The 26,624-nt window shown below is 39.2% G+C and overlaps 1 protein-coding gene across 2 annotated transcripts in view; it reads right to left on the reverse strand.

The window, feature by feature from the left end:
- scaper (S-phase cyclin A-associated protein in the ER) overlaps positions 1–26,624 on the reverse strand; it is a 107,215-nt gene that overhangs the window by 9,439 nt on the left and 71,152 nt on the right. For both annotated transcript variants that reach the window (XM_084397156.1, XM_084397155.1), the window contains 5 exons: positions 22,348–22,471; positions 18,747–18,967; positions 15,906–16,061; positions 11,170–11,416; positions 7,616–7,765 (listed from right to left, as the gene is read on the reverse strand). In XM_084397156.1, coding sequence (XP_084253282.1) covers positions 7,616–7,765; positions 11,170–11,416; positions 15,906–16,061; positions 18,747–18,967; positions 22,348–22,471 — 898 coding nt within the window. The remainder of the gene's footprint in view (positions 1–7,615; positions 7,766–11,169; positions 11,417–15,905; positions 16,062–18,746; positions 18,968–22,347; positions 22,472–26,624) is intronic.

The following is a 26,624-nucleotide window of genomic DNA, read 5'->3' on the forward strand; positions in this document are numbered from 1 at the left end:
CTAAAAGGGTTGTTAGCCTTCACCTCGCTATCGTCGCTGTAGTGTATATAGATAATAACATTTTCGCCTGGAAGAACCTACAAGATAAAAGTGAGGAAGTTTTTATTGACTGTCAGGACAGGAGTCCAAACAGAAATGTGAATTATGGCCATTTTTACTTAAAAATATATATACATATTTTTTTTTTGCCTTGTTCAATTTACAATAACAAACAGAATCAACTAAATGTGAGCTAGATTTACTAGCACTAAGTAATTGTTGGTCCACAGTTTGACCACCAAAACACAAAACAAATTCAAAATTATTTGCTATTCTTGTAACCTTGTATGATTTACACCTTAAAACAATAAGTAATTGGTTGGCTATTGTAAAATACATGTTGTTTTTTTTATGTTTTTTGCAATTATATGATAAAAATTACAGTAATATTGTGAAAAATTACTACAATTTAAAATAGGAATAATATTCCTGTGATCAAAGCTGCATTTTCCGCATCATTTCTCCAGTCTTCAGTGTCACATGGTCCTTTCTAATTCTTGATGATTTGCCTCTGAAGAAACATTTCCAATTGCTAATTATCATCAATTATTATTTTTTCAGGATTCTTTGAAAGAACAGAAAGTTCAAAAGAACAGCAAAAAGATTTTTTGATCAAATGAACGCATCCTTGCTGAATATTAGTAAGCATTTCTTAAAACAATAAATAAAAAAATCTTGCCGACCCCAAATGTTTGAGCAGTGGTTTATTTGACATCAGCTAAACTACAAAGTCATTTATTTTATTAAAGCTTATGAAGACTTTTTTTTTTTTTTGTATTACCATTCTCTGAAGAATTATTCACAATAAGACCAGGAATGCGTGTTAAAATAGTAAACAGGCTAAATTTTGATTTAATGTTGACTTTAAACCATATTAAAAATGAATTTCTCTTTGCTGTTGGCCATCATTCAAAAGCCTTTATGCCCCCCTTGAGTACAAACAAACTTCCTATCAGCCATGACTGCATATCTCACACACTAAATGGCTCTGTGTGTGAGGGTCTGAATAATATCCATGTGGAAAGAACAAATGTCCCCCAGTAGTTTTTCCCTGCCTTTATGAGCTGCATTATTTCTCAGATGCACACATGTAAACACAGGCTGGCTGAATCACTGCGAGACAGAGCAGGGTCAGCGCCGTCTTTGTCTTCTGCCAGTGCTTACATTAGTCTGAAAAAGTCAAATATTCCCGCTCCAGTCTCCATTTATCCTGTACGAGGGCCGTGTGGATATACACCAGGGCCCCTGACACTGGCAAGTATCCGACTGGAGAGGGGCGGGGCCGTAGTGCCAAGTTCTACGCTGATGTTTATGTCATTTAATTCAGTCTAAATGTGTTGAAGTGCTTTTCGCGATTGGTTGGTGTTGCTGCAGGCATACTGTATATTTAGTTGATGGGAAAAATAACAAGGAAGAGAAAATTACTTAGTGTGGTTGATTTTGAAATTTAGCAGGCAACCATAGCAGTCATTTTTCTCTGCCTTGTCATATTCTCCATCAATATAAAAACAATATGTTAAAGACTATACATAACATTTATATATACTGTGTGTTTATATATATATATATATATATATATATATATATATATATATATATATATATACACACACACACACACACACACGTTCGAAAGTTTAAAGTAGTTTTTTATTTTTATTTCTTTGAATGTTGAAAATTCCATTTATTTGATCAACAATACAGTAAAAACTGTAATATTATGAAATATTACAGTTTAAAATAGTTTATATGTCTATAATATAAATTAAAATGCAATTTATTCCTGTGATCAAAGCTGAATTTTCAGCATCATTACTAAATCATTTCTAATATGATGATTTGATGCTCAAGAAAGAGTTATTTTTTATTATCAATGTTAAAAAACATTTGTGCTGCTTAATAATTTTGTGGAAATGCAACATTTTTCAGTATTCTTCAAAAGACAATGTGTAAGTCTTTACTGACACTTTATCAATTCAATGCGTTCTTGCTCAAAATCATTTATTTTTAAAAAGTCGTATGCACTCTCTCTCTCTCACACACACACACACACACACACACACACACACACACACACACACACACACACACACACACACACACACACACACACACACACACACACACACACACACACACACACACACACACACACACACACAGAGATAGAGATGGAAAAATGACAAAGGAATATCAAAAGTAAATAAAATAAATATCAGTAAATAATAATAATTTAAAGACAAGGAGAAGATAAATGCAAGAAAATCAAGAGCCCATAATAATAGTGAAGGAAACAAAGTGATCAAAAGTGTGTGTGTGTGTGTGTGTGTGTGTGTTAAAAACCCTATTACAATACCGAAGATACACAATTTACATATACATTCATAAAAATGGTTATGTTCAATACTGATGCTGATAAATGTAACGATTCAAATACCAAAAAATAAAAAAATTAAAACTGGAAATGTGGTTACATGCGACACTGGGTAGAAAATGGATTGACTCATCAGCTCAACGTTCGATTACCAAAATGCCACTATATTCCTCAACTAACAATGTAAAATGATGCCACGACTCAATTCCTCACATCAGCTTGTGATGGGTGACTGCACACATGTAGTAGGTGCATCCAACAATTTTTTTTATTTATATGACCTACCAGCAAGAATTTTGGCCAAAATGCATCTCAGCTGAATAGCTTCACAACATTCTTTCCACCTCTCTCCAGTGCACCTGCCAGTGTTGGTGCTGTTTTTAATAATAAACCCTGATGTGAGCCAAATGGCAGCATAAAACAGCAGCTTGTGTACTGGAGGGAAGTCACAAGTTTAAAGACCTTGCAGCCTGGCATTTTTCAAATTAGTAAAGTGGGCTGGTAAGATATGAATATTCACGAGGCGTTATTCCCAGCCCGCTCGTCGTTTAAGTTCCCCCATGCGAGCACAAAGCCCAATCATCTGTCACGCCCCCCCTTAATTCAATCATCAACCCTCATTCAATTATCCAATATAATATGCAAATCAACCCAACAATGGCCAACAAATGCTAATTACCTACATCAAAATAATTAAATTGGATGGCATCAGCACAGAAGGACTGAACGGCTATAAAAACGGAGGCAGTTTCTTTAATTAAGAGCAAAAATGTTTTAAATTAGAAGCACATAAATTGCGAGGACTCTGCCCCCTCCCTTCCCCGTCCCCCGAGGGGACATTAAGACGTCACGGAGGAGGTTTCCACGTGATGCACGCATAACTAAAACCCGACCGAGTGTGGCGTAGTCACACCTGCCATGCAGTCGGCGGCTTCCAGGTAAACCAAGCATGCAAACGATATCAGGGACTTCCACTTCTTCATGCCAGGCTGATCTGTGATCTGTACTGCCAGGTTAGATCAGCTCCCTTCCCCCCCCCCACCAGGACTGAACAAAGAACGGGCCAACTGCCAGGCGGAGGATAACAATGTCCGTTCCTACTACACAGTGCAGAGCCAACAGAGGTGGCAAAGTCACTGCATTATTCAACAGCCTCCTTTTGTTGCCATTGTGTTGGTTGTTTGTAAGGAGAAAAGTACACCTGCTCTTGATCTAATGACGACCAAACATTATACACACCTCGGTGACGGAGAGGAGAGGATCTTTTACGGTGCTAAAATAAGCCGTGTGAGACTACGTGAAGCACTACTTGCAAATTGCTGTTCATTTAGATACATTTTGTGTTTTGCAAAGTTTGCCAATTCGGTTGTCGTGGTGTTGATTCACATCGTTTCTAGATTGTTGTGCAGAGTGATCAGATGCATATTTACGGTGGCCGAGAGAGCTCAACGCACTGCAACTGAAGACAACACATGTGCTGCACATACTCACAACGCAACCAAATACAGAAACACGCTTCAAATAATCACAACCAAATACAGAAACACACTGAAATTACTCACAATGCAACCAATACAAAAACACGATGCAAATACTCACAACCAAATACAGAAACACACTGCAAATACACATAACACAACCAAATACAGAAACACACTGCAAATACACATAACGCAACCAAATACAGAAACACACTGCAAATACACACAACGCAACCAAATACAGAAACACACTGCAAATACACACAACGCAACCAAATACAGAAACACACTGAAAAAACTCGGAAACAACCAAATACAGAAACACACTGGCACTGCCAATACTCACAACACAACCAAATACAAAACATGCTGCAAATACTCACAAACAACCAAATACAGAAACGCACTGCAAATACTCAACGCAACCACAGAAACACACTGAAATTACTCACAACGCAACCAATACAAAAACACGATGCAAATACTCACAACCAAATACAGAAACACACTGCAAATACACATAACGCAACCAAATACAGAAACACACTGGCACTGCAAATACTCACAACGCAGCCAAATACAAAAACACATGGGCACAAACAACCAAATACAGAAACACACTGCAAATACTCAAACAACCAAATAAAGTAACCCACTGCAAATACTCACAAACAACCAAATACAGAAACACACTGCAAATACTCACAAACAACCAAATACAGAAACACACTGCAAATACTCACAACGCAACCAAATACAAAAACACACTGCAAATACTCAAACAACCAAATAAAGTAACCCACTGCAAATACTCACAAACAACCAAATACAGAAACACACTGCAAATACTCACAAGTCACAACGCAACCAAATAAAGTAACCCACTGCAAATACTCACAACGCAACCAAATACAGAAACACACTGCAAATACTCAAACAACCAAATAAAGTAACCCACTGCAAATACTCACAAACAACCAAATACAGAAACACACTGCAAATACTCAAACAACCAAATAAAGTAACACACTGCAAATACTCACAAACAACCAAATACAGAAACACACTGCAAATACTCAAACAACCAAATAAAGTAACCCACTGCAAATACTCACAAACAACCAAATACAGAAACACACTGCAAATACTCACAAACAACCAAATACAGAAACGCGCAGGAAATAGCACCGACCACAACAGAAATGTTTCAAGGAAAGCCAAACAAGTGACGAACCTGGCTGGGACATACTTATTATTCAATGTCTACTCGTCAATGGTGTTGTCGATGACCTGGAAGGTGAGTTTTTTGTTTATTTAACATCCTGATAGTACGTGAGCATTTGCAACAAGTGTTGTCAAACTGATGAGGTTTATTTTAATTTGCTGGTGGTTTTTTTCTTTTTGCATGCGTTTTGTTCAGTTGCAGCGCATTGCAAAATGATTGCAATAATTGCAAAAAGCTTCAATGGCTTTGGCAATTTCACTGTTATTTATTTATTTATTTTTTGGCCCTGGCACAAAATGACCAGCTAACATTACTTTACTAATTATATTATCAGCGCATAGGAAAGTGTGACCAAGTACTAGTCAGGTAAAATCACAATCATTCCGATTGGATATGAGCAGACTGATATAATGCAGACTAATATAATCGGAGGGAAAATGTGTTTCCAATCATTGTGTTCCATCAATGGTTACATCCAAAGAAAGACATAAAAAGAATGTCTTGCACCCGAAAGAGCCATTTACTGGATCATCAAGAACTTCAAGGAGAGAAGTCTCATCCTGAGGAGTCGGCTACAGAATCGTATCACCACTAGTGCAGAGTTTGCTCAATATTTGAAGCGGGTTGGTGTGAGCGCAACTGCACACACAGTGAGGCCAAGACTTTTGGACAATGGCCTGGTGTCAAGAAGGGCAGCAAATAAGCCACTTCTCTCCAAGGAAAAAAAAGGACAGACTGAAATTCTGCAGGAAGTACAAGGATTCACTTAAAACCATCCATTCACCATTTTCCTAGTTTTAGAAACCATAAAATAGCTATAGTATGTGTGATAAACAGACAAAAGTCTCTGAAAATCTTTCCCCATGCTCTAAAATCTCATTCACGAAGCTCAGATAACCATATGGCAGGTTTGGCATCAATGATGCTTGATTTATTTTTTCTTATGCTTTAATCATTTGCATTGTGACTAATTTAAATATAGGATTCTATCTCTATAATGACTTGTGACTTAAATTTGAGTCTTTTTTCATTACAAAAAGCTATTATAAGGCTTCAAAAGAATTATAACAACTCATAACAAAAAAATTGAGGACTCATATGATACTTTTTTTTCTTTTCTTTGAAATTTTTGGAGCTCAACAGAATACTTACAGAATACATTTTGAAATTGAAAGTGAACAGTGACTGAGGTTGCATTAAGCCTTAGATCTGCTTTTGGGTTCTACAGACAGAAAGTCAAACAGGTGAGAAAATTAATTGGATTTTTTACAACTAATCACGTTAACAACATTACTAACAATACATTTTGTACTTTGCAAGGATCTTGGCATAGTATGCTGAAATACAAGTTTGAACGGAATGAAAACCTCTTGTAGACCTAAAAATTCAAGTGCAAGGACCATCTTTTGGAAAAGAGGAAAAAAGAAGCCTGGGAGAAAACAAAGCTGCTGCAACTTTTCACTTCTCACATTAATTACCAAATTACAAAAAATACCTCATGAATATTTTATTTATTGCATTTTATGTTGCAACGAAGTAAAGGTGTGGTTACATTTGTAAAATTTTCTTTTGGAAAAAAGGTCTATTGTACAATGTCAACAGTGTAGCCACGTAATATATGACACACAGCTCACACAGAAGTCATTTTCAAGAAGCTTTCTGTTGGTCATTGTGGTGAATTCGAGTGGAATTCCCCTGTGAAAATTCACTAAACAACAGTAAATGTGACCGCACCTTAAAGGGATAGTTCATCCAAATATGAAAACTTAATTTACTCACCCTCATCGTTTCAAGTGGGCGACGCTAAATACAGGTGTAAACGGGGCCTAAAACGTTTTGAGCTTGTCCACTTTCGACCACTTCCAGAGGTAGTCGAAAACACATTAGACCGGATTGCTTTCGTAGTGTAAACGCTCATGTGGTCGAATGTGTTCGAACATTTACAAAAGACCGTCTTCTCTCGACCTACTGACCCAATGCGTAAACATTATGGGAATTAGCCAGACGGGATTTAAACTTTGTCGGCTGAGGACCCAAGTTTGGTTTGAAGATGAAAAACGTACCAAGCACAAATGATGTTCTCTCACCATTCCTGATTTCTAACGCACACTCACAGCGTTCTGTGTGAAACGAAAGCTGCTGCTCTCCATATGTTTTTCCGTCATTTTCGGGCACGTTCATATAGAAATTCCAAAAACTTCTGAAAAAATCTGAAAAAGCCCATACATTTACCCTCCCATAGACCTTCCCTTCGAAGAAATCAGGACAGAAGTGGTTAAAAGTGGACAAAAGAGACGCATTAAAACACCAGGTGTAAACGGGAATGTGTCTCCCTCGTCTACTTGTGATCCGATCGATCAAAACGCATCTTAATACCAGGTGTAAACAGGGCCAAACATGCATCAGTATATAATCATAAAACCTTATGGATTCATAAAACAAACCAGCTAGCATGCACATTTTTTTATGTAACACTAATGATGAAGGTAATCTCACCTGGTTGTCTGGGTGGTTGACAGTGAAGTAGCCGACGCAGATGATGAGCTCATGAAGCAGCTCTTCAGAGCTCTGTTGAGAACAGTACCACAGCAGAGAACTCACAATGTGTCTGAAGGCCAGAGAGAGACCCTCCGCTCCTAAAACACACTGGAAACAACAGACACGGGTCAGCAACGGGATCGCATCAGGGAATAGCTATTAGAAAAGAGCATGCACACAAGTCTGTCTGCACATTAGAAACGGGAGACATTTAAAATGTCACATTTTAAAGACATTATAGGGATTTTGACACTGTAAATGGAATAGATCACACAAAAATTGAAACTGATTTTTCATTCATTCCAGAACTGAACTGTGGAACATAAAAGAAGATGTTTTGGAGAACCATTTTTGTCTGCTATGAAAGTCAGTGGGGTCCAAAACAACATTGGACACTGTTGACTTTCTGCAGAAGAAAGAAAGTCATACAGGTTTGGAATCGAAATGAGGGTGCTCACAACACACTCTTTTTGGTTGAACTGGTAGGTTGAACTGGTTCTGGAATCAGTAGTCCCACCTCAAGACCCCCCCCACCCCAATTCCCTCAACTAAAGAGATGCTATCTGCCGGTCTAGAGACAGTATTTATTAAACATGTCAACATGACTGAGCGCCTCAGGGTCAGCACTAAAACTACTGACAGTTTCTGCTGGGTAGGAGAGTGTTATGGGATGGAGAGTCTAAACAACCACAAACAACAATACCTGAAAATCCCAGCATATGCAATGGGAGTAAGACGCTGGGTTTGCATCACCACAGACAGTCTGTTTGATTTGCCAGCATTCAACCAACTCCGAGAACCGCTGTTGTTAGGACGTAGAACCAAGAATCATTTATGTTTGAAGGCGATTGAAGCATTAGCTACTATTTTTTATTAAAACAAATAGATGAGGTACAGGGTTATTATCGTCAACTAAAACTATTAAAACAAATCGGCTGAAATAAAATATAAATATTAGATGAAAAACTTCAACTAAGTTGCCTTGGCAATTAACTGAAATAAGTTTAAGTTGAAGCACTACTATTATTAAATCAAAATAAATTAGACAAAAAAAAACAAAAAAACCTCAACAACTAATAAAATGACAAAAGCACAAAGAAATTACAACAAATTAACACGAAACTAAAAATATAAAATAAAAGTTAATTCAAAATATAAAAAAAATTATAATAAAACTAAACTGACACTGATGAGTTACTGATCAACATTTAGATCATTTTATGCAATTTTAAAGATTTTTAATACCACTACTGAATATTTTAATAACACTACTGAAACGCCATCAATTGATTTAAATATTAAATTGTGAATATATGAGTTTTTGTAGTTAACGCATTTAGTTCATTCTAATTACTGTGTAATTACAAGGTTAATTTGTGAGGATGACAATCATATAATGATGCTGACAGAAGTACAGTAGAGTTATTTGTCTCAAACAACACAAATATACTCCATATTTCTCAAACAGAAATAAAAAGGTAACTGTGTTAAACAATTAATCATATGCATTAACAATCTAACAGTAACTTTCCCCTCAAAGAATAAAGCAATATTTTTGTATTCTGAATTTACAACCCAAAGCCAAAAAAAGCAGCACCAGTGAGCCACAGGGTGACCAATTTAATAAGAAAAGACTGGATTACACATGATTATCTGAAGAGCAGAAAAAAATTACACAATTAAAACCTTAGGCTGAGTTGTATCTAGCAGCTCTACTACTAAGGAACCAGATCTGTTTTGTAACCGCTAAACTGGCATGCCAGAAAACACCTCCATGAGTCTTTAGCTCAGGTTGGACTCTCATCCACATCATCTCATGAAATAATGTTAATACATTGCCCAGAAGTGCGTCTGCTACCTCCTATCTGGTGTCTAACTCGTTTTTTTTTTCTGTGTGGGTATTTCCAAGATAATTTCCAAGTTCAAATTGTAACCTAAGTAGAAGAGAGGTCACCTGTATATTGAACACACCCATTGACCAATGGATCATGATTTCATGATATTTCCAGGTGCTCATTACTATTATTATTATTTTTATTTATTTTTTTCTAATAGAGATTAGACTCATAAACAGCAGTTTCTAGTGGATTAACTATTTTAGGGCCAAAAATAACTAGAAATCTTAGATTTTCCATTATTTTTGTCCAGTCCTGGAAATCAAATTGTTCAAACTCCCTGACATTTCCCAGTTTTCCATGACTGAATTGAACGGCATTAAACTTGAAAAGGTAAATTTACATTAAATTCAAACTAAAACCAACACACTAATTTATACAATAAAAATAGTGACAAACAGCATAATTTAATTAAATATGTCACATACATTGCATATTATATTATATTAGTCCCCATAGGGACTAATGTGCAGAGACTCAAATATTACTGAATCATTTTAATGATCATTATATTTTTGTGAAATATCCAAATTAAACAATTTACTAAAATGAATCCAATTTCTCAGCACTACATATGAATCAATGAACTGTTTCTTGAACCAAACAAACTGATTCATAGAGTTTGAATTACTCTACTGCTGTCACCCAACTGAAAAATTAAGACTAACTCTCTAACACTTACTTTAATTACAAAGAACTAACTGTTATGAATAGTTGGTGCGGTTGTTTCTACAACAACACATTCAAGTAATTCATCGGGTTCTGACCCTCCTCGTTCACGCCTAGGTGTTTACATGATGATTTAGCCTAGCGATACCGTTCGTGTCTCTTTATCATGCCGGCTGAAGTACGACCGGAGCCTGTGCATGTTACGCCACTCACTGTCCGCATTACTCACCCAGAGCTTTCAACATGGCTGGCCCGGGGTCAGAGGTCAGGTGTGTTTACATCCACTGGGTTAACTTTGTTCTGTGAAGAAACACTGATATCCTACCAGTGGCTCTGAGGGGATTGGACCATTAGCTTTGAGGGTTATGTCTTTACGGCCCACATTTGTGTGCGCAGACGTACCAACGCAACCATTAATGAAAGCCCAAGAACTTTTTATTGCTTTACTTTTCAGAACGTCTGTCTGTAGGATGAGGCCACATATCTGCCACTAGCTGAAGGCCGAACTGCTGCATTTACCTCTCTGAAGAAAAAAAACAAGCTGTGCAGCATTACTTTAAGCAGACAGGGTGGCTTGAACTACCAGCAGGATGGACACCACAAAAAAAGATATTCGCATCCTTCCGCAGAGCTTTGAATCAAAGAGGCAGGATATCATAGATTGTAAACAGGACCAGAGCAATAAGGTTATCCATCACGAGATGCGTAACTACCCAGACGGCTGCAGTACTTTTCAGAAGGTAAACACGGTCTTCTGGACTCTATAAAACACTTGAGCCAGATTCTTTTTTCTGAGTGAACTCAGTCGGGCCCTAAAAACCTGGACATTCGGTGTGCTAACTAATTAAACGAATATCTAACCTAAAATCGTCACTGACACTTTCATTTTTCAACCATATACCATTTGATACATCTATTACATACAAGCGCCACATCGGAAATGAATACCTGGAAGGCTGAGAGGTCCAGCAGGGCGAAGGTGTTGAGGAAGCGCAACCCCTGGAGGGCCACCTGGATGACGACGGAGCTGTAAGGCCCCTGGGGGCCCGTGGGGCCGACAGAGAGAGGCTCAGGGGGAGCAGTGTGGAGCAGTATGCAGTACAGCATGTGAAGGACGCCCACCAGATCAGTGCTCTGCAGGAGGGCTGTCAAACCGGTAGGGTCCTGACGTTTGTTGTCAAAGATACTCAGAGAACTGAAAACGACAATTAAAAGGGGAAAGAATCACATTGATTGGTAGTGTACCAATCTGAACATAACCTAAATGAAGGCACACATGAAGACACAGATAGCAACAGACATTCAGAAAATTGTGTAGAAATGTGCTCTTACTCGAATATAAACAAAGTTGATGTGAGATCAATCACACATGATGTGGGACAAAAGCCCACTTTGTTCAACAGGTAATACCCGTTAACCAGTGACTGACACTCCAGGAATGAAAAACAAATCAGGGTCAGAAATACTGTTCTATATACTAATTCTATTAGCAAGGCCAAAGGTGTTCCTCATTGTATCCAATGTATCAGGCCAGTGAAAGAAGGCACCTCATGTTTATGCACCTTTCAATCTGAATCACTGACCTTTCAAACTAAGTCAGCAGAGCACAGGGCTGTTCTAGTGCAGAGGGGAAGTGTGGCAAAAGGTGGCCAAAGGTGTGGTCTGAATGTAACAGAACCTGATGTGGTGCTGGTTACTTGCATAAGCCACAAAAGCCGAAGACCCAGGATGTAGGAAGTGTGAGATGTCTGGTCCCTGCGGCTTCTAGATTTACTCGCCAGACCTGAGCCTGTCCGTTCTGATATAAATAACGAAGGCAAGCCCCATCTGTGAAGCATGCCTATGGGGCAAATAGGACTAACTGGTAACATTTGGCCCTGCCCGAGTCAGGAATGAACACTAAGACACAGTGAGGGTGGCTGCGGCCAAATATATGAGGAGAGATAAGAAAGACTTTACACTTCTGAGCCTGGGATCAGGGACTGGAGATCAGAGAGAAAGAAACAAAGTGTGAGGTGAAGTAAAATAGAGATACAGGAGAAGGAAAAAAGGATAAAAAGATGAAGAAAAAAAATCTATAATTAATGTGTAGAGTGGTGGATATAATGTGATAGACAGAACAAATGTATACAATGTACAGAGAGACTGCTATATAATGTGGTGGACAGATTCATAAAAATCAATGAATAGAATGTATTACAGAGTTGAACAGATGTATAAAATGAATGTATAGAATGTCAAGAGAGACTGATCGAATTTTATGTAAAGATTCATAGAATGAATGTGAAGAGCATTGAAGAAAAGATTAATACATGAATACATAGAACACATAAATATGAAAGAATGTAGTGGAGAAATATAGAATAATGTGTAGAATACACTGACAGATGGACAGAATGTGTTAGACAAATATATAGAATCAATGTGCAGAATGTACAGAGAAAGAGAAAAATATGGCGGGGGCAGATGTTTACAATTAACATGTAGAATGTGTAGACAATGACAGAATGTGGTGGACAGATGTATAGAGTTAATGTAGAGAATGAATAGAGATGTATTGGACAGATGTAAAAAATGTATGCGTTAGAAAGAATGAATATATAGAATGTATAGAGATGGATAGAATGTGGCGAACAGATGGATAGAATGTATAGAGAATGTATAGAGAGATAGACAGGAAGTGAAGTGTACAGAAATGAAAAGAATGTGACCAAAATGGAATGAATGCAAAGAATGAAGGTGTTGATGGATTGTAATTGACAGATAAACAGAATGAATATCTAGAATGTAGGGAGAGATTGATGTAGAGGCAAGGGAAGGACAAGATCTATAAATGTGACAAACCACAGACTGATCAAGTGGATCTTGGGGAAGTTTAGCCTCTAAGCAATGAAGCTGACCGTCCAAACATCTCATACACCAATGAACATACTGGAGCGCTCCACACAGCAACAGTAGAGCCAAAGTAGAGGGAAGTCTTGGAACTTGGACAACCAGCTGTCAGCCAAAAGCACTGGCTCCACAACTATGCAAACTCGCCTTACTCTCTGGCTATCTTGTGTTGCAGGACATTTAATTAAGACCCATCTTACCAGATTTACAGCAGCATGTTTGTGTGTCTTAGTCAGGACAACACCCTGCAGATTAGCAGGATTGGTAACTTCATACCCCTGAGGGTATGAGCAGAAGCAGTCCTTAAGCTGATCTGAGACGAGATCTTCTGTTACTGCGCAACGGCAAGAGTCTGGCTATTGGTATCAAGGGCTGATCCCTAAACAGCACAGAAGGGGCAAGTTCTACAAGGTGTCACATTGCAGTTGAGGATACATCGGTGAACACTACACTAAGTGCACTGGAGGGGAAACGGACCTTTTGGTAAGTCAAAGGGGGAATGGAGTGTCAAGCTTGGTGAGGGGGAAACCTCACTCTCGACAATGAGATCACAGCAAGTGCAAGAGATCGGCTACTCAGAATTAGCTTCCGGGTGGAAGCCACCTTGTTCGACTGATCTCAGCTCTGCGCTCCTCACCCACGTTTAACCTTACCCGACGTAAGAAAATCCCCAGAGCTGGTCTCAGGTCAGATAATAAGGGCAGCATCCACAGACAGTCACGATCAGTGTCTACATGAGGGAACAAAGACTTGGTTCTCATAGAGTGACTGTGCATGACGTACCTCACATCTCCTGACCCTGAAACAGGAGACAGCAGTGTGGGATGAAAGTGAAAGGCCTGACAGAGGCAATTTGAGTCTACCTACTGACCCCAAATCAGCATCGTCTGATTAATCCATGCTTACAGCTAAACCTGTGGTAATGCTGTTAGTGTCCACTCGATTTAGAAAGGACGAGACAAAATACACCTGGAACTTTGATTTGCCATGAAACAATTTCCTTGAGGGAAAAGGGTAATTTAAAGACTCGAGTAAAAATAGTTTTCTAAATTAGTCAAGGTCCCTAAAACCCTGCTGGAGCCATGACACTTTGGTTAGTGCATAGAGTTGGGGTGCTCAGAGGGAATGTGGTCAGCATCCGAAAATGTCCTGTGCCATTTCCCAATCCTCTTCATGGTCTCTCTCCATATAACTTCCTATCACTCTACACCAAGAGTGCCCCGTCTAGCTTCTGCTGACCAACGTTCCCGCAGAATTTGGATCCAACCCTCAAACATGGGGTTCTTTAAGAGACTGCAGACAGGTGTATTGGAATAAACTTCGCTCTATAACAAAGTGGTACATTCAGATACACCACCATTTCAATCCATTTTGATTGCAGCACAGGCCACAATTCACATGTTAACACGTCATCATTAGCTTAGCACAAGCGCTCCTTGACTTTCATTGGCCGTTGATGACTATCAAGATTTAATCCCAACAAATACACTGGCAGCCGGTGATAGAAATACAAAACACTCGCTGTAAGAACAAATCCCAGGGTCTGGCAACTGCAAGAGAGTAGAGCAACTCGGAAATGTCTAACACGAACCACAAAGGGACAACTTCCTGGCCTTCAGCATGGTGAAGAATGACGGAATGGAACGCTGACTCGATTATTAAAGATGTTGATTTTGTCGCTGAGCAGGACTATTAAAGAGAAGAATTGGCAATGGAGTTTCTCACAGATATTCAGTGTCAGAAGCCAAAGGATGTTGGGAGAGACACTGGAGTTGTCATAACCAGCTGGATGTCGTCATAGCATGCAACAGCTGGAATAGAACATAGCTGGCCAACTGAGGTGGAGCTAGGACCTTTGAAGAAACTCCAAAATCCAAGTGGACTAGAATGGATTTGCATGTAAAATTTGAATTGGTGCAAATGCAAAGACTCATTCAGACAATCAGTAGAGATCAAGAGAATTTAATTCAAACTGTTCTGAAACACATCAGTAGCACTTTCTTTTCTACCTTTTAATACACCTTATCAGGCCCAGACAGAATCTGCAGACTTTTCTCTATTTCAACATCACAATGTACAAAAAAACAATCACTCCTAAAATGTTTACAGTGCAATTTAAAGTATGTAGAAAGCAACAGTGCAGCATCACAGCGATCTGTCTTTTCTGCAAGTCAGGGTCAGAGGTCAAAGTCGGGATATCACAAGCTTTGACTGCGTGGTTAGCCTCTGTCAGCAGCTGTGCATGCACAAAATGCACTCCGACACACACGTGGGTGGGCTGCAGGCAGGAGTTTACAGTGTAGGGAGACAGAGCTGCAGGGTCGCTAGATGACTATCAGCACAGGCTCTGCAGGGCTAACGTCAGACACTGGGAAATGAGCTGCTGATTGATGGGGCTGCTGTCTCTGGTCTGCACCTCCTCAGACATCAGAACAACAAAACTACAGTGGACTTCACCTATTAATTTAGATAGGAATGAGGTTATCTGCTTGTCTGGGGATGTTTGGGAAGGGTGCGACCACTAAAAATAGACACTGTGGAGGTATCATGGTATAGTGATGGCATCATATGGTGGTATGATTGAACTTTCCCTTTAGTACTGAATAATTATCATACCCAAATAACATCATAAGTATATATTGTATTTTCAAGGTAATTCAAAGAATACCACTTTAATGATAAGAGTCCCAGTGTATACCATGTTTTTTTGTAAGTGGACTGGAGGGTCATGTCAAATAAAGGAAGAAGATATTGGAGACAAATGAAGTAAAGTAACATTAGAAACCACTCACCGCCCAGTCATGCCAAAACTCAACTTGCACATCCCATGGAGGAAAGCAATGGCTTGCTCCAGAAAGGCAGCCATTTTGGGACTCTCGTCGATCGGCCCTTGTATGGACAGGAAACAGCCGTACAGCTTGTCGATCAAACCCATGTTCACCACATAGCTGAGGGAAACAAGCCGAAACGCATCAGACTTAAAAACACATGAAAACATTTGAATGACAATCACATTAATCATGCTAAATTTCTTGAGAGGAACATCAATTCGATTTAGACTACATTCATAGTCAACATTTATTTTCCCTTATTTAAGCGCCATTTTGTATAAATTTGGATATGTTTTCCAATACACTGAATTGCCTTCTCTGGGATATATGCAAAGGTGGCAAAAATTGGGACAAAATTACACATTTCAAAAGCAGCATATAGGTTAGGACATTCTGTAACAGACTTCACACTTGGAGCACACCTATGATGCCTTAAAATGCTGTCTAGCAGGCAGCTCACGGCCATGAAGGCCACTGCAATCCAGAATGCTCTCGGTCTGAAATCTGAGCTCTCATCTGAGCCCACAACTCCTGCCTATTATGTCTATATCTCTAATTTGTCTTGTCAAATGAAAGGTCTCATGATGGTGTTGGTCCGCACCCTCCTGGCTACAAATCAGGCCTAATTACAGTATTAGTGGATGACTGTGTCTCCGTGTGCCAGCTCAGATCTAGAAAAGGAGAAAAGCCCCCCTTCTTCCCTCATGCCTCAGGTATTCCGTCCCTCCACCCTCTCCCACCTCCAGCACTGTCTAAAGTCTCCTGGCAGTCAATCACTGGACCTCCCAGTGAAGTCTGGGCCAGCATTTTGTGGCTCCAGTGCAGCAACGAGCTGACTCAGTTGCAGATCCGCATTTCACACCCTTTTTCCCAGTCTCCCCAAATCTGTATTTTTTTCCCCTCACTCTCTTTTCCCATTTCCCTCACATCTCCTTTTGTTACAGCTGTCAGTCAAAAGTGTGTGCACTCAGTAAAGGTAATTACAATTCTCCCCTCGCCCTTCTTCTCAATAGGTCGGCCATCACCTGAACTAAAGCCCCTTGTTATGGCTTTATTATCCTCTAGGGTTTGGCTCAAGCAGAAAGCGGTTTTCCACACACCATTGTGCAGCCTCTCAGATGCTTCATCCGGGCAACAAGAGCCAAAGTGATCAGTCATGATCAGATGTTCCAGCCAAAGGTCTAGCGGATCTCTATGCGACTCATTCAGGGAGTTTAATCTTTTTAAAGTGAAGTGAAAGTGACATGTGAAGGCCAAGTATGGTAACCCATTCTTGGAATTTGTCCTTTAACCCATCCAAGTCAGTGCACACACATTAGGAGTAGTGAGTAATGAACACACAGACACAATGCAAACCGTGACACACACATCCGGAGCAGTGGGCAGCCATTATGCTGGGTACCCAGGGACCGATTAGGGTTAGGGCACTTCAGTCATTTCATGTTGGTACTGGAATCAAACAATCTTTGGGTTACCAGTCGGACTCGCTAACCATTAGCCCACGACTGCCATTAGCCCACAATTTGATATTTGATTAATTTTTATGCATTATTCTTTTTATAGTCCTCTTTTCTGTTTCAAAACCAAAGAGGTTGAAAAATTAAAAGATAAAAAAAAAAAAGGTTCTATTTTATTCTTCCCTGCGGATTTATTTTTGGTAATCCAGCCACTATTTGGCCTGTTCCAGCCATGTCTGCAAGGTCACTCCACGGTCACTGCACTGGGCTTGAGACTGCTCGTGTCAAACAAATCATGGGAGGGAACACTGAGGGATTGTGGGAAGCTTGGGATTCTTAGCAGGGCTGTCTGCCTTTCCTCAGAGAGCAGGAGAAAGCCCAGCACTAGCGCTCTCCTCCGCACTGCCCTACTCTCACGCCGAGTTCAACAGAAAGTCGTGTACTTCCAGAAGGGAATTTTGGCCAATGTGGAGACTAAAAACTTTGGTTTAGAGCACAGATTTGTGAAGGAGTTGCCGGCTAAGTTAGGAAAGAGATGGGGCATCCAAGAGCATACTGTACCCAACCAAAGTGCAGAAAACCAGGTCTGATGTGTACAAGACTATGATGTCATTAAAATGGAGTAGTCTTATAAACAAATTTCCCAAATTGTCTGACCGGGATAACCTCTGGATCCTTTCCAAGAGGTCATTCCCTGCTCAAGGGATATCATTCCAAGACTTGAGAAACTCTTGTGTGATTCACATTGCAAAAAATATTGTTGCTAACGAAAGCCATGTCACTCTATACAGTTGTAAGCGTCAGACAGTATTTGTTTTCACCACAGCTGTAAAAATGCTTAGTTTTCTAATCTTAGAGAAAATGTTTTCCTGCCTCCATTTGCCTGATGAGCTGGGGGAGAGGTGTGTGGAAAAGGAAAAGAAAAAAGGATGTTTAAAGAATGCAATGACTTGAGAACATGACTAATAAAAAGCAGTGAGATTAGATTTAGATTATTGTGGGTACACTTTGCAATGGTGTGGCTGATTTGAAATCAGCCTTTTACAGCTTAACGTTACATTGTAAATGAACTTTTTCTTCTCAATTAACCCAGGCTCTTCCTTTTTGAGAATGGTAGGGGTATGGCTTGGCTACATTTTGCAAAATTTGAAGACGTTATATATTGCTGTGGATATGCAAATATTTATACAAAATACAAATTACAAATACAAGTTATTTGTTATGTCCAAAAATTAACATGATCATTTTAATTATGCATTACTACAACAAAAGACAAGATTTTCAAGATGTATTCAAGATGCTCGATCAGGAAGAGTCATGGAAAGAAAACATAAAAATGAATAACCTGATAAGATCTTGAGTACGTGTGTTGAAGTTCTCACTGGCGACAGGTCTGCTCTTGGCATCTGGAGTGCATATACGTGGAGAATCTCCATTTAAATTAGTCGGGTGCAACTGCCCCAGCACTGTGGCGACTGTCTGCAGAAGTCCTGTGGTCAAACCCTCAAAGATCTGCTTATTGACACTGCGGCCAAAGATTGACGTGTCCTCATCAGGTACGAAGAGCTGCAGAAACAGTTATAGATGTGTTATTCATCATTGGTGGAAAGAGAAAAAACGAAGACATTGTCAGCTGAACTGTAGTCACTACCCTGAGACTACCAAGAAGCAAGACAATGGTGTCTAGACACGTTGGAGCTTTCAGGTTTCATCAAGAGCTACAGATGAAACATCTTCGTCAACGACTCTCAACATGTCTACAAGCGTGTCAAAGACGAGAAGGTCTACAACTACAGTCATGTTCAAACAACTGTAGGCATTTTCTTTAAACTCTGTTTGGAGATTCAATACGGTGTTGTTACTGTTACACCATTATTGTTGTTTGTACTGCTGCGAATCCTTCTTTTGATGCAATTTACAAAAAATCACAATCCTATTAATTGCATCCTTACAAGATGTACAGTACTCTAAGCAAACATTGGTTGAAAACTGATTTGGAAAACTAATTTAAATTTGCAAACACTTGCTCAATTGACTGATGGTTGTCTCTAACACCAATCTTGGCATTGAAGGACATCTGAGATCACTAAACAATGGGCCGTGCTGGTCTCAATATCCGGCCTAGCACTGTTGCACAATAGACAGGGTCATTTAAACCTCAGCTTGCATTTTAAAACATGTCCAATTAAAGCAGAGGGTGCAAATAAAAAGGATCCTGTCCTCTTTTGTTTCCACGCGTAAGCCATTAATCTTTGGTTGGAATCCTGATCCTCTAGTGCATAAATAACTACAAGGGCGCTGCTCTATTATTCATCAGCCCTGGGTTATAAATTGGTAGTTACAACTCGAAGCGACATTGTCCCTGGTGGTGTGCCAATGACGGGCATACGAGAACTCTGCAAGGTATTCCCGTTTGCAGGAAGCACTGCCAGTGTTGAGAAAGACTGGTCATGCTACGAGAACGCTCCTTGGGGGCAAGGATAGGGACATAAATGTATATATTTTTTTTCAGTTAAAGTTTATGTCTAAGAGTGAGGTTTGGCATTAACGCAAGGTTTGGTATTAACATAAAATATCTTAGTTAAAGGTAGTTAAAGCTTATTAAACTGTCATCATGTTTATAGCTACCTACTAGAATCTTTGTTGCGCCACAGTAATGCAAGAATGCACATTTAGCCAACTGGACCGTGCACATACTGTACAACGCATTTGCCAAATACTCACATATGTGTTTGAGTTCTTGCCTAAGAATATGTATAGGATAGTCTGCATATAATTCTGTTTATTCAAATACATATCACACAATCAAAAAATAAATATGCTTGTATATATATTTAAAATAAATTAACACAATTCGGTAACTTATTTAATAATTTCCCATGACCAAACATGACCATTTTGGCTTTTGCTAAAAAGAACACTTTAATGTGTCATATTTAAGGTTTAATTGCATTAAGGTGGTATTAGACTAGTCAGATGTCATTGGTTAAAGATAAAAATAAAAAAATACATAAAGATTTTAGCGCAGGTACACATGCACGTTAAAATGACAGTTTTTACAGAGTAGCAGCTTACTATGCTGAGAGAGCAGGCAAAACCAGCTACATTCTCCACAAATCTAATTACAGGGAAGGGAAGGGTGGACGCATATAGTGGCCACACTGAAACACACACACACACACACACACACACACACACACAGGTAAACGGCTACATAGGTCAGCTTGCAAAAATAACTTAAATATTGCTCTTTACTGACTTTTTCACTTACTTTGGGTGACTATTATGTCCGTTTATATCCATCACACGTCAAATAATCAGTGGCCTGACTTGCTGTTGCGTTGAGTTTGAAATAAACCCCTAGTGCCCCCAGCAAATATTTCGTCTCTAGACTGACAGGGGCTTAATGATTTGCCAAACCACTGTTTCTTGCGCGCAAACACATCCACAAGCCCTATATGACTCAGTAACTGAGTCTCATTTACTAATTGTACACACATATTTACGTGTGACAACCTGCATGCACAGACATCAAATAAATTTGCATATAAATGTAATCCTATTTATGAAAAATGTAATTAGAATTGAATAAAAATGAGTCTACATTAAAGTATTTTATATATAGAATTTGCCACCTGTTGTGAATTCGGTGGAAAACCTTTCTGTTCCTGTGCTTTTGTTCAACAGTGAGGAGCTTACGTAAACACAACCCTACTGACATGTGTGTGTCTTTCCATACTTTGTCTTAATGACATCTTAAAGAGCTTGAAGCGTAGCGTGAGCTTGGTTCTAAAACCCCCTTGACAAAAATCAAAGGGCGAGAGAGAAGGCTGGGGGGGGGGGAGACGAAAAATAAAGGACAGAAGCGATGCGAAATGTGATTCAGCAGTGGAGCTTTCCCAGAACTTAAGATGATTCAGTGAGTCATATAAACAAGAGCAATGTTGTATGTATTAAAATCCATTTTGGCGCTTGCTTTAAACTGGTAGATGAGCTACATATGCTCTGGCAAGATGAACAAGACAGAAATGACCCTTTAGACATGACAAAACAGCACTTTACAACCTTTAAAAGCTAAAGTGGAAGTCGCATCCTAAAAGTATTAGTTCACCCTAAAAATTCTGTCATTTTTTCCCGTCCCATTCATGTTGTTCCAAACCCGTATCACTTACTTTCTCCTGTGGAATACAAAAGAAGACATTTTAAACAATGTATTGGTCGCTCCTTTCCATGCAGTTATAATGAATGGAGATTGGAGCTTTCAATCCACAGCTTGACAGGAGCTTTCAAAGTTCCATAAAATGAATCATATAAGTAGTCCAAGTGAATCAAGCACTATATTATTTTATAAGTCTTAAGAAGTCATTCGATACCTTTGTGAGATTTTAGTTGTCATTCACTAATAATCACTTTAAATTGGGTGAGTTACAGAGTTGTGAACGAATCATTCAGATGGGTGTTGCAAACTGGATCAACTTATTCACTGAAAAAAATTTGACTCAAATGATTCATTCAGAATGAATCTCTTCTCCTTTCACGAATAGGCCAGCAAGAGCTTGGGTACATTTTCAGGTGATAAGCCTTAATTTTGGGCACACAAAGCTATTGTACGACTTCATAAAACATTAAATATAGAGCTTTGTAAGAACCAGATTTATGATCATTTTATGGTGCTTTTTGTGTCATTTTGTTGCTCGACAGCTCCAGTTCTCATTCACTTGCATTATATGGAAACTGACTGCCAGGATATTCAAATTGTGTGATCCACAGAAGAAAGTATGTTATAAAGGTTTGGAACAATACGAGGGTGAGAAAATAATGATTGAATTTCTATTTTTGGCTGAACAATAATAATGTAGTGACAAAAACTTGGATTTATGGCACATAAAGACCCCAAAACAGCAGGATTAGGCAAACTCATGTTAACTTCAGCTGTTAATACTCACTGTTAACTGATGGAGGAGTAGGTCCATGAGAAAAGTAATTTTGTTGCTGTAGAGAACATAGGAACAGTTGTTGTGGCAGTGCGCACAGGACAGGTAATACGTGTTCACGGCAGCGCAGAGGGACCTAAAGAGAAAGAGAGGGGGGATTAGTTTTCAAAAGCCGACGGCTTCTCCTGTTTTGAGTTTTTTCCATCTAAATGATCAGGATACAAAGCAGGCCCCATATAAACATTTCAGGGCTACTCCGACTGGCAGTGTAAAAGATTGCCAATCAGATGAGTTGGGTTCTTTGCCGTAATACAGTAAGGTTATCTGAGGAAACTGACACTTAAAGCTCAGAGTGTGAACATCACACGCAATCCAAGAAGCATGACAACACTTGGAATATAACGCTCAAGGGATTTTCTCTCAGGAACAGCTCCTTACGTAATGTTGAAGAGAAAACATGAGATGTGCCCCGATGAGAGCTTAATCACTTAAAAAAAAAAGAAGAAAAAGAAGTACGGGAAGTACTGTGGTATTTTTGGGACAAGGTCTTTTTAATTTTTTTTCCTTAGGGTCTTTGATTTGTAGTTCGTACTTAATACTGGTGTCAATTATTATTAGAATTTTTTTTTAGGTGATTCTCTACTCTTTTGTGTCAGTTATTTTCTGTTATGTTGGTTACTATTTTGTATTTTTCCATTTATTTTATTTTCATATATGGGTGGCTATTTAATATTTTTTCTCTCCGTTTATTGGATGATTGGGTTAATGAGTCGTATAATTAGGTCAGGTATGACGGATCATATTGATATAAATTGTACCTTGCTATGTACTTGTTTTTATGCCTGACGAAGACCTTTGGGTCGAAACGTTGTTAAATAAATTAATCCTTTGGAAGCAGTGTGGCGATTTTTGTTTACTCTGAAATCTTTGGGACAAGGTACCGTGGTAATACCACATTTTCTGACACAGCCATGATGGTAATACCATAGTACCACCACAGTAAAGAAAGGTGCTAGTACTTTTATACAAACCAAACCACGAAAACAAAACAATACAACACAACATTAGAGTGGATGCTGAAAATCCAACAAGTTCTTTTTAAATAGGGTTGCAAAGGGGCTGAACATTCCCGGTATATTTCCAGAAATTTTCCAAAAGTTTCAAAAAAATCCTGTAAAGTTTTCACATTTTCTGGAATTTTTTACACTTTGCAGCCCTATTTGTAAATAATACATACTACATACATAAAACACCAACATGCATATACACACACACACTATGGCATTCTCACTTTACCAAGGTACTGCCACAGTTCTTTACTTTTAAGGGATCTTACAACCGGCTCAATTAGATGAAATGGAGAAGAACTGGATACCGAACATCTGCCTGGCCCCTTCCTTGCTTTCACGTTTCCACCATCTCTTTCCCCAACTCGTTTTCTCTTGGCTCAGATAAGAGTCTAGCCGTCAGCGCCTTCGGGCCAGCAAGCCACTGTCAGTCAGTCAGGCCTCTGTATTTTGTCTGTTCCACACCAGCCCGAGAGGAGATTAATGTAGCTGATAACTGACCAGTCACTCCGCTCCCACTCCAGACCCCCCATCCATCCCTCTTCCCAACCACCCCTTCATTAGTTAATATTTTCTGACAACTGTATATTTTATCCCAAAGCAGAGTGGCGGGGCCCTATCTGCCGTACGGACAAATGGAATCTGACTTTTCTTTTTTAAACCAGGCCATGTTTACTTCCAACCGTAAACATTTTGATATCCACCACAACCTTCGCCATCTGTTCAGCATTTTCAGCCAAACCGTATTGGCACTCGTTATAAAAATAGCGCGAGCCTCGAAGGCCCCGGCCTGTCAATAACTTCCACCCGGCTGACAAAAACACCAGTGTATATTTTACCCACTGGCGGGCTGATCAGGGAGATAGCGGTGCGAATATTGACATAGCGGTGTAAAAGAGTCAGACATGCAGTATGAGACCGCAGGGAAAACATTGTGCCTGGTCTGCTGGGAAAGGATCCAAGTATTCCCCGCACGCCTCGTAGCTTTGCACTTTCAAAGCCGCTCGATCATGACCCATTATAAAAAAAACGGGTGTAGCCGTTTTTATGTACGGCGTTATTAATCGACAAGTTTTCACCTCGTCCGAGCGGACGATAAACACAGTTGACAAGGGTGTCGAAAGAGGTCTTGTTCGATTAATACGCAACAGCCAACGGAACATTGATTCACCAAAGCGTAAATGGTGAAGTGTTTCTTTTGTATTGATAGAAGGATACCGGAGCTTAGGGCGAAAGGAGGAGGAAAGGAAGGACGGATGGTCATGGGTGAGTGGAGTGATACACCAGGCTCTGTTCAGTCAGGGAAGGGAAACGTGAGATCTCCTCCAACCTGTGCACTCTGGGCAGCGGACCAGCACTGCCTCAGCCACACTGATTTTCCACCAGAGCCTCAATTGTGTCATTTCGAACAGCATTTTTTTTTCCATCAAACGTTCAAATATTCTCAACGGGACTGTTGGGGCGGGCAGGTTTTGGCTAAACCAAAACTAAAAATATCGGTCTATACGCAGATGCGTTCTTCACAGTTTCAGCGTTAGGAAATCATGTCTCATCTGTGTTTGTCATGGAATTTGAGGTATCTATATTGTTTCTAGGCAAGTTTTTAAAGGATAAGTGTCAAATGTCCAGGCGAGGATTGAATGACAGGCCTCAGTGTCAAGGTTCACTTTGGCTTCTCAAATATAAACAGCGGATTGAGGGCTTAAGCTAAAGATTATCACATTATTGAAGTGCTATATATTAACAGGCAACTGAAATTGGGCTCGCAAGTGTGAAAAACAATGAGCTAATCTATATATAATTTTACTAGTGTATAAAAATGTTCCAAGTCACAAAACAAAGTGAGAGTATAAAACAAAGTTGATTAGAAATTACATTTGTATAATATTTAAATTAGCTAAGCTATAGAGTTCATACGTAAAACTATTCTTTAAATAAAGTCTACTTTTGACGTGAGCTACAAGCTCACATGAGCTCATGAAAGATTCACCGTTAACCTGATCTTAGGTGCACGTTCACAGGGTTTTGAAGGTACGAACGAGGCTATATGATGCCTGTCCAATAACGCGTGGGGAGGAATGTGAGCAGTGGGGGTAGGGCAGCCCCAGGTGGCTTGCATGGTTAAACGGCAGATTATAGAGAACACAACTAATTTCTTTGCACTAATCTTATTAAAGTGTAAAACAGCTGTCGACTAGCCAAATCTCAACACCAACCCCCAGAGCTTGCACCGAAGCTCCAGTATGAAACAAATAAGAGCATTTGGGGTAAAAAAAGAAACAGAATACAGGTTTAGATGTTACTAAGCTATCAGGAAAGATGGCGAATAAGTTGCTGTAGCTAGTTTTAGTTGCAAAATGCACATTCACATAACATTTCAGAATCGGAGTTTGTCACAAAGAATGAACACTAACCACAGCTAATGTTAGATATTTCACTTGGGTAATCATCAGTAATAATGAAACATCACACTTAACTGCTTGTAGCAATTTGTCAGATAATCAGACAAAACCATTTAAATCGGTCTAGTATGAAAACTGTTTCTAACTATTAAAGTGATAAACCTACAGAATGACAATTAGCATAAACGACAGCTACTGTTTGCTATTACTCGTAGTTATTTTCTAATTTGTTATTTTCACAGTTACTTGTCAAAGAATGCACAAAATAAATGACCTTGTGCAGTATGATGAAAAACACAATTTCGGTTAATGTGATGATATCTGACAATAAATGAGCGCTAGCTACTGGTTTGAAATCTCTGTTTATCGTTAAGTGACAAAAATGCAACAAAACACAACGTATAAACCATGTTAGACATTACTAGAACTATTTTATGCTGTTATTAACTGAGATTTTAAACGAGTACCTCTCTCTAGTGCCTGTTCCTTTTCAGATGCTTTTGATAGCATTCAGTGCTAGATATTCTTCATACTAGAATAGTGCAGATGTTACAGTGATACTCTGTGGCTTTTGATGGTTAACTGAACCAGAACTTGCCACAACTAACCACAGCTATTTGTTTGATATGTTGCGTATTGGTGGGTTTCCAACCAATTAAATATCTGAGTTATCCTTTCATGCTACACAAGTATAGACATAACTAAGGTATCCTACAGCTTTTGACGATTAACTGAGCGTGAAATCAAACAGTAGTTTGTGGTGTTGTGGTCAGAGCTCATTCATTTTCTTTCGTTTCTTTTTTTATTTGAGCTTTGTCAG

The sequence above is a fragment of the Rutilus rutilus genome, assembly GCF_951802725.1.
Source record: "Rutilus rutilus genome assembly, chromosome: 23".
NCBI classification, from domain to species: Eukaryota; Metazoa; Chordata; class Actinopteri; order Cypriniformes; family Leuciscidae; genus Rutilus; species Rutilus rutilus.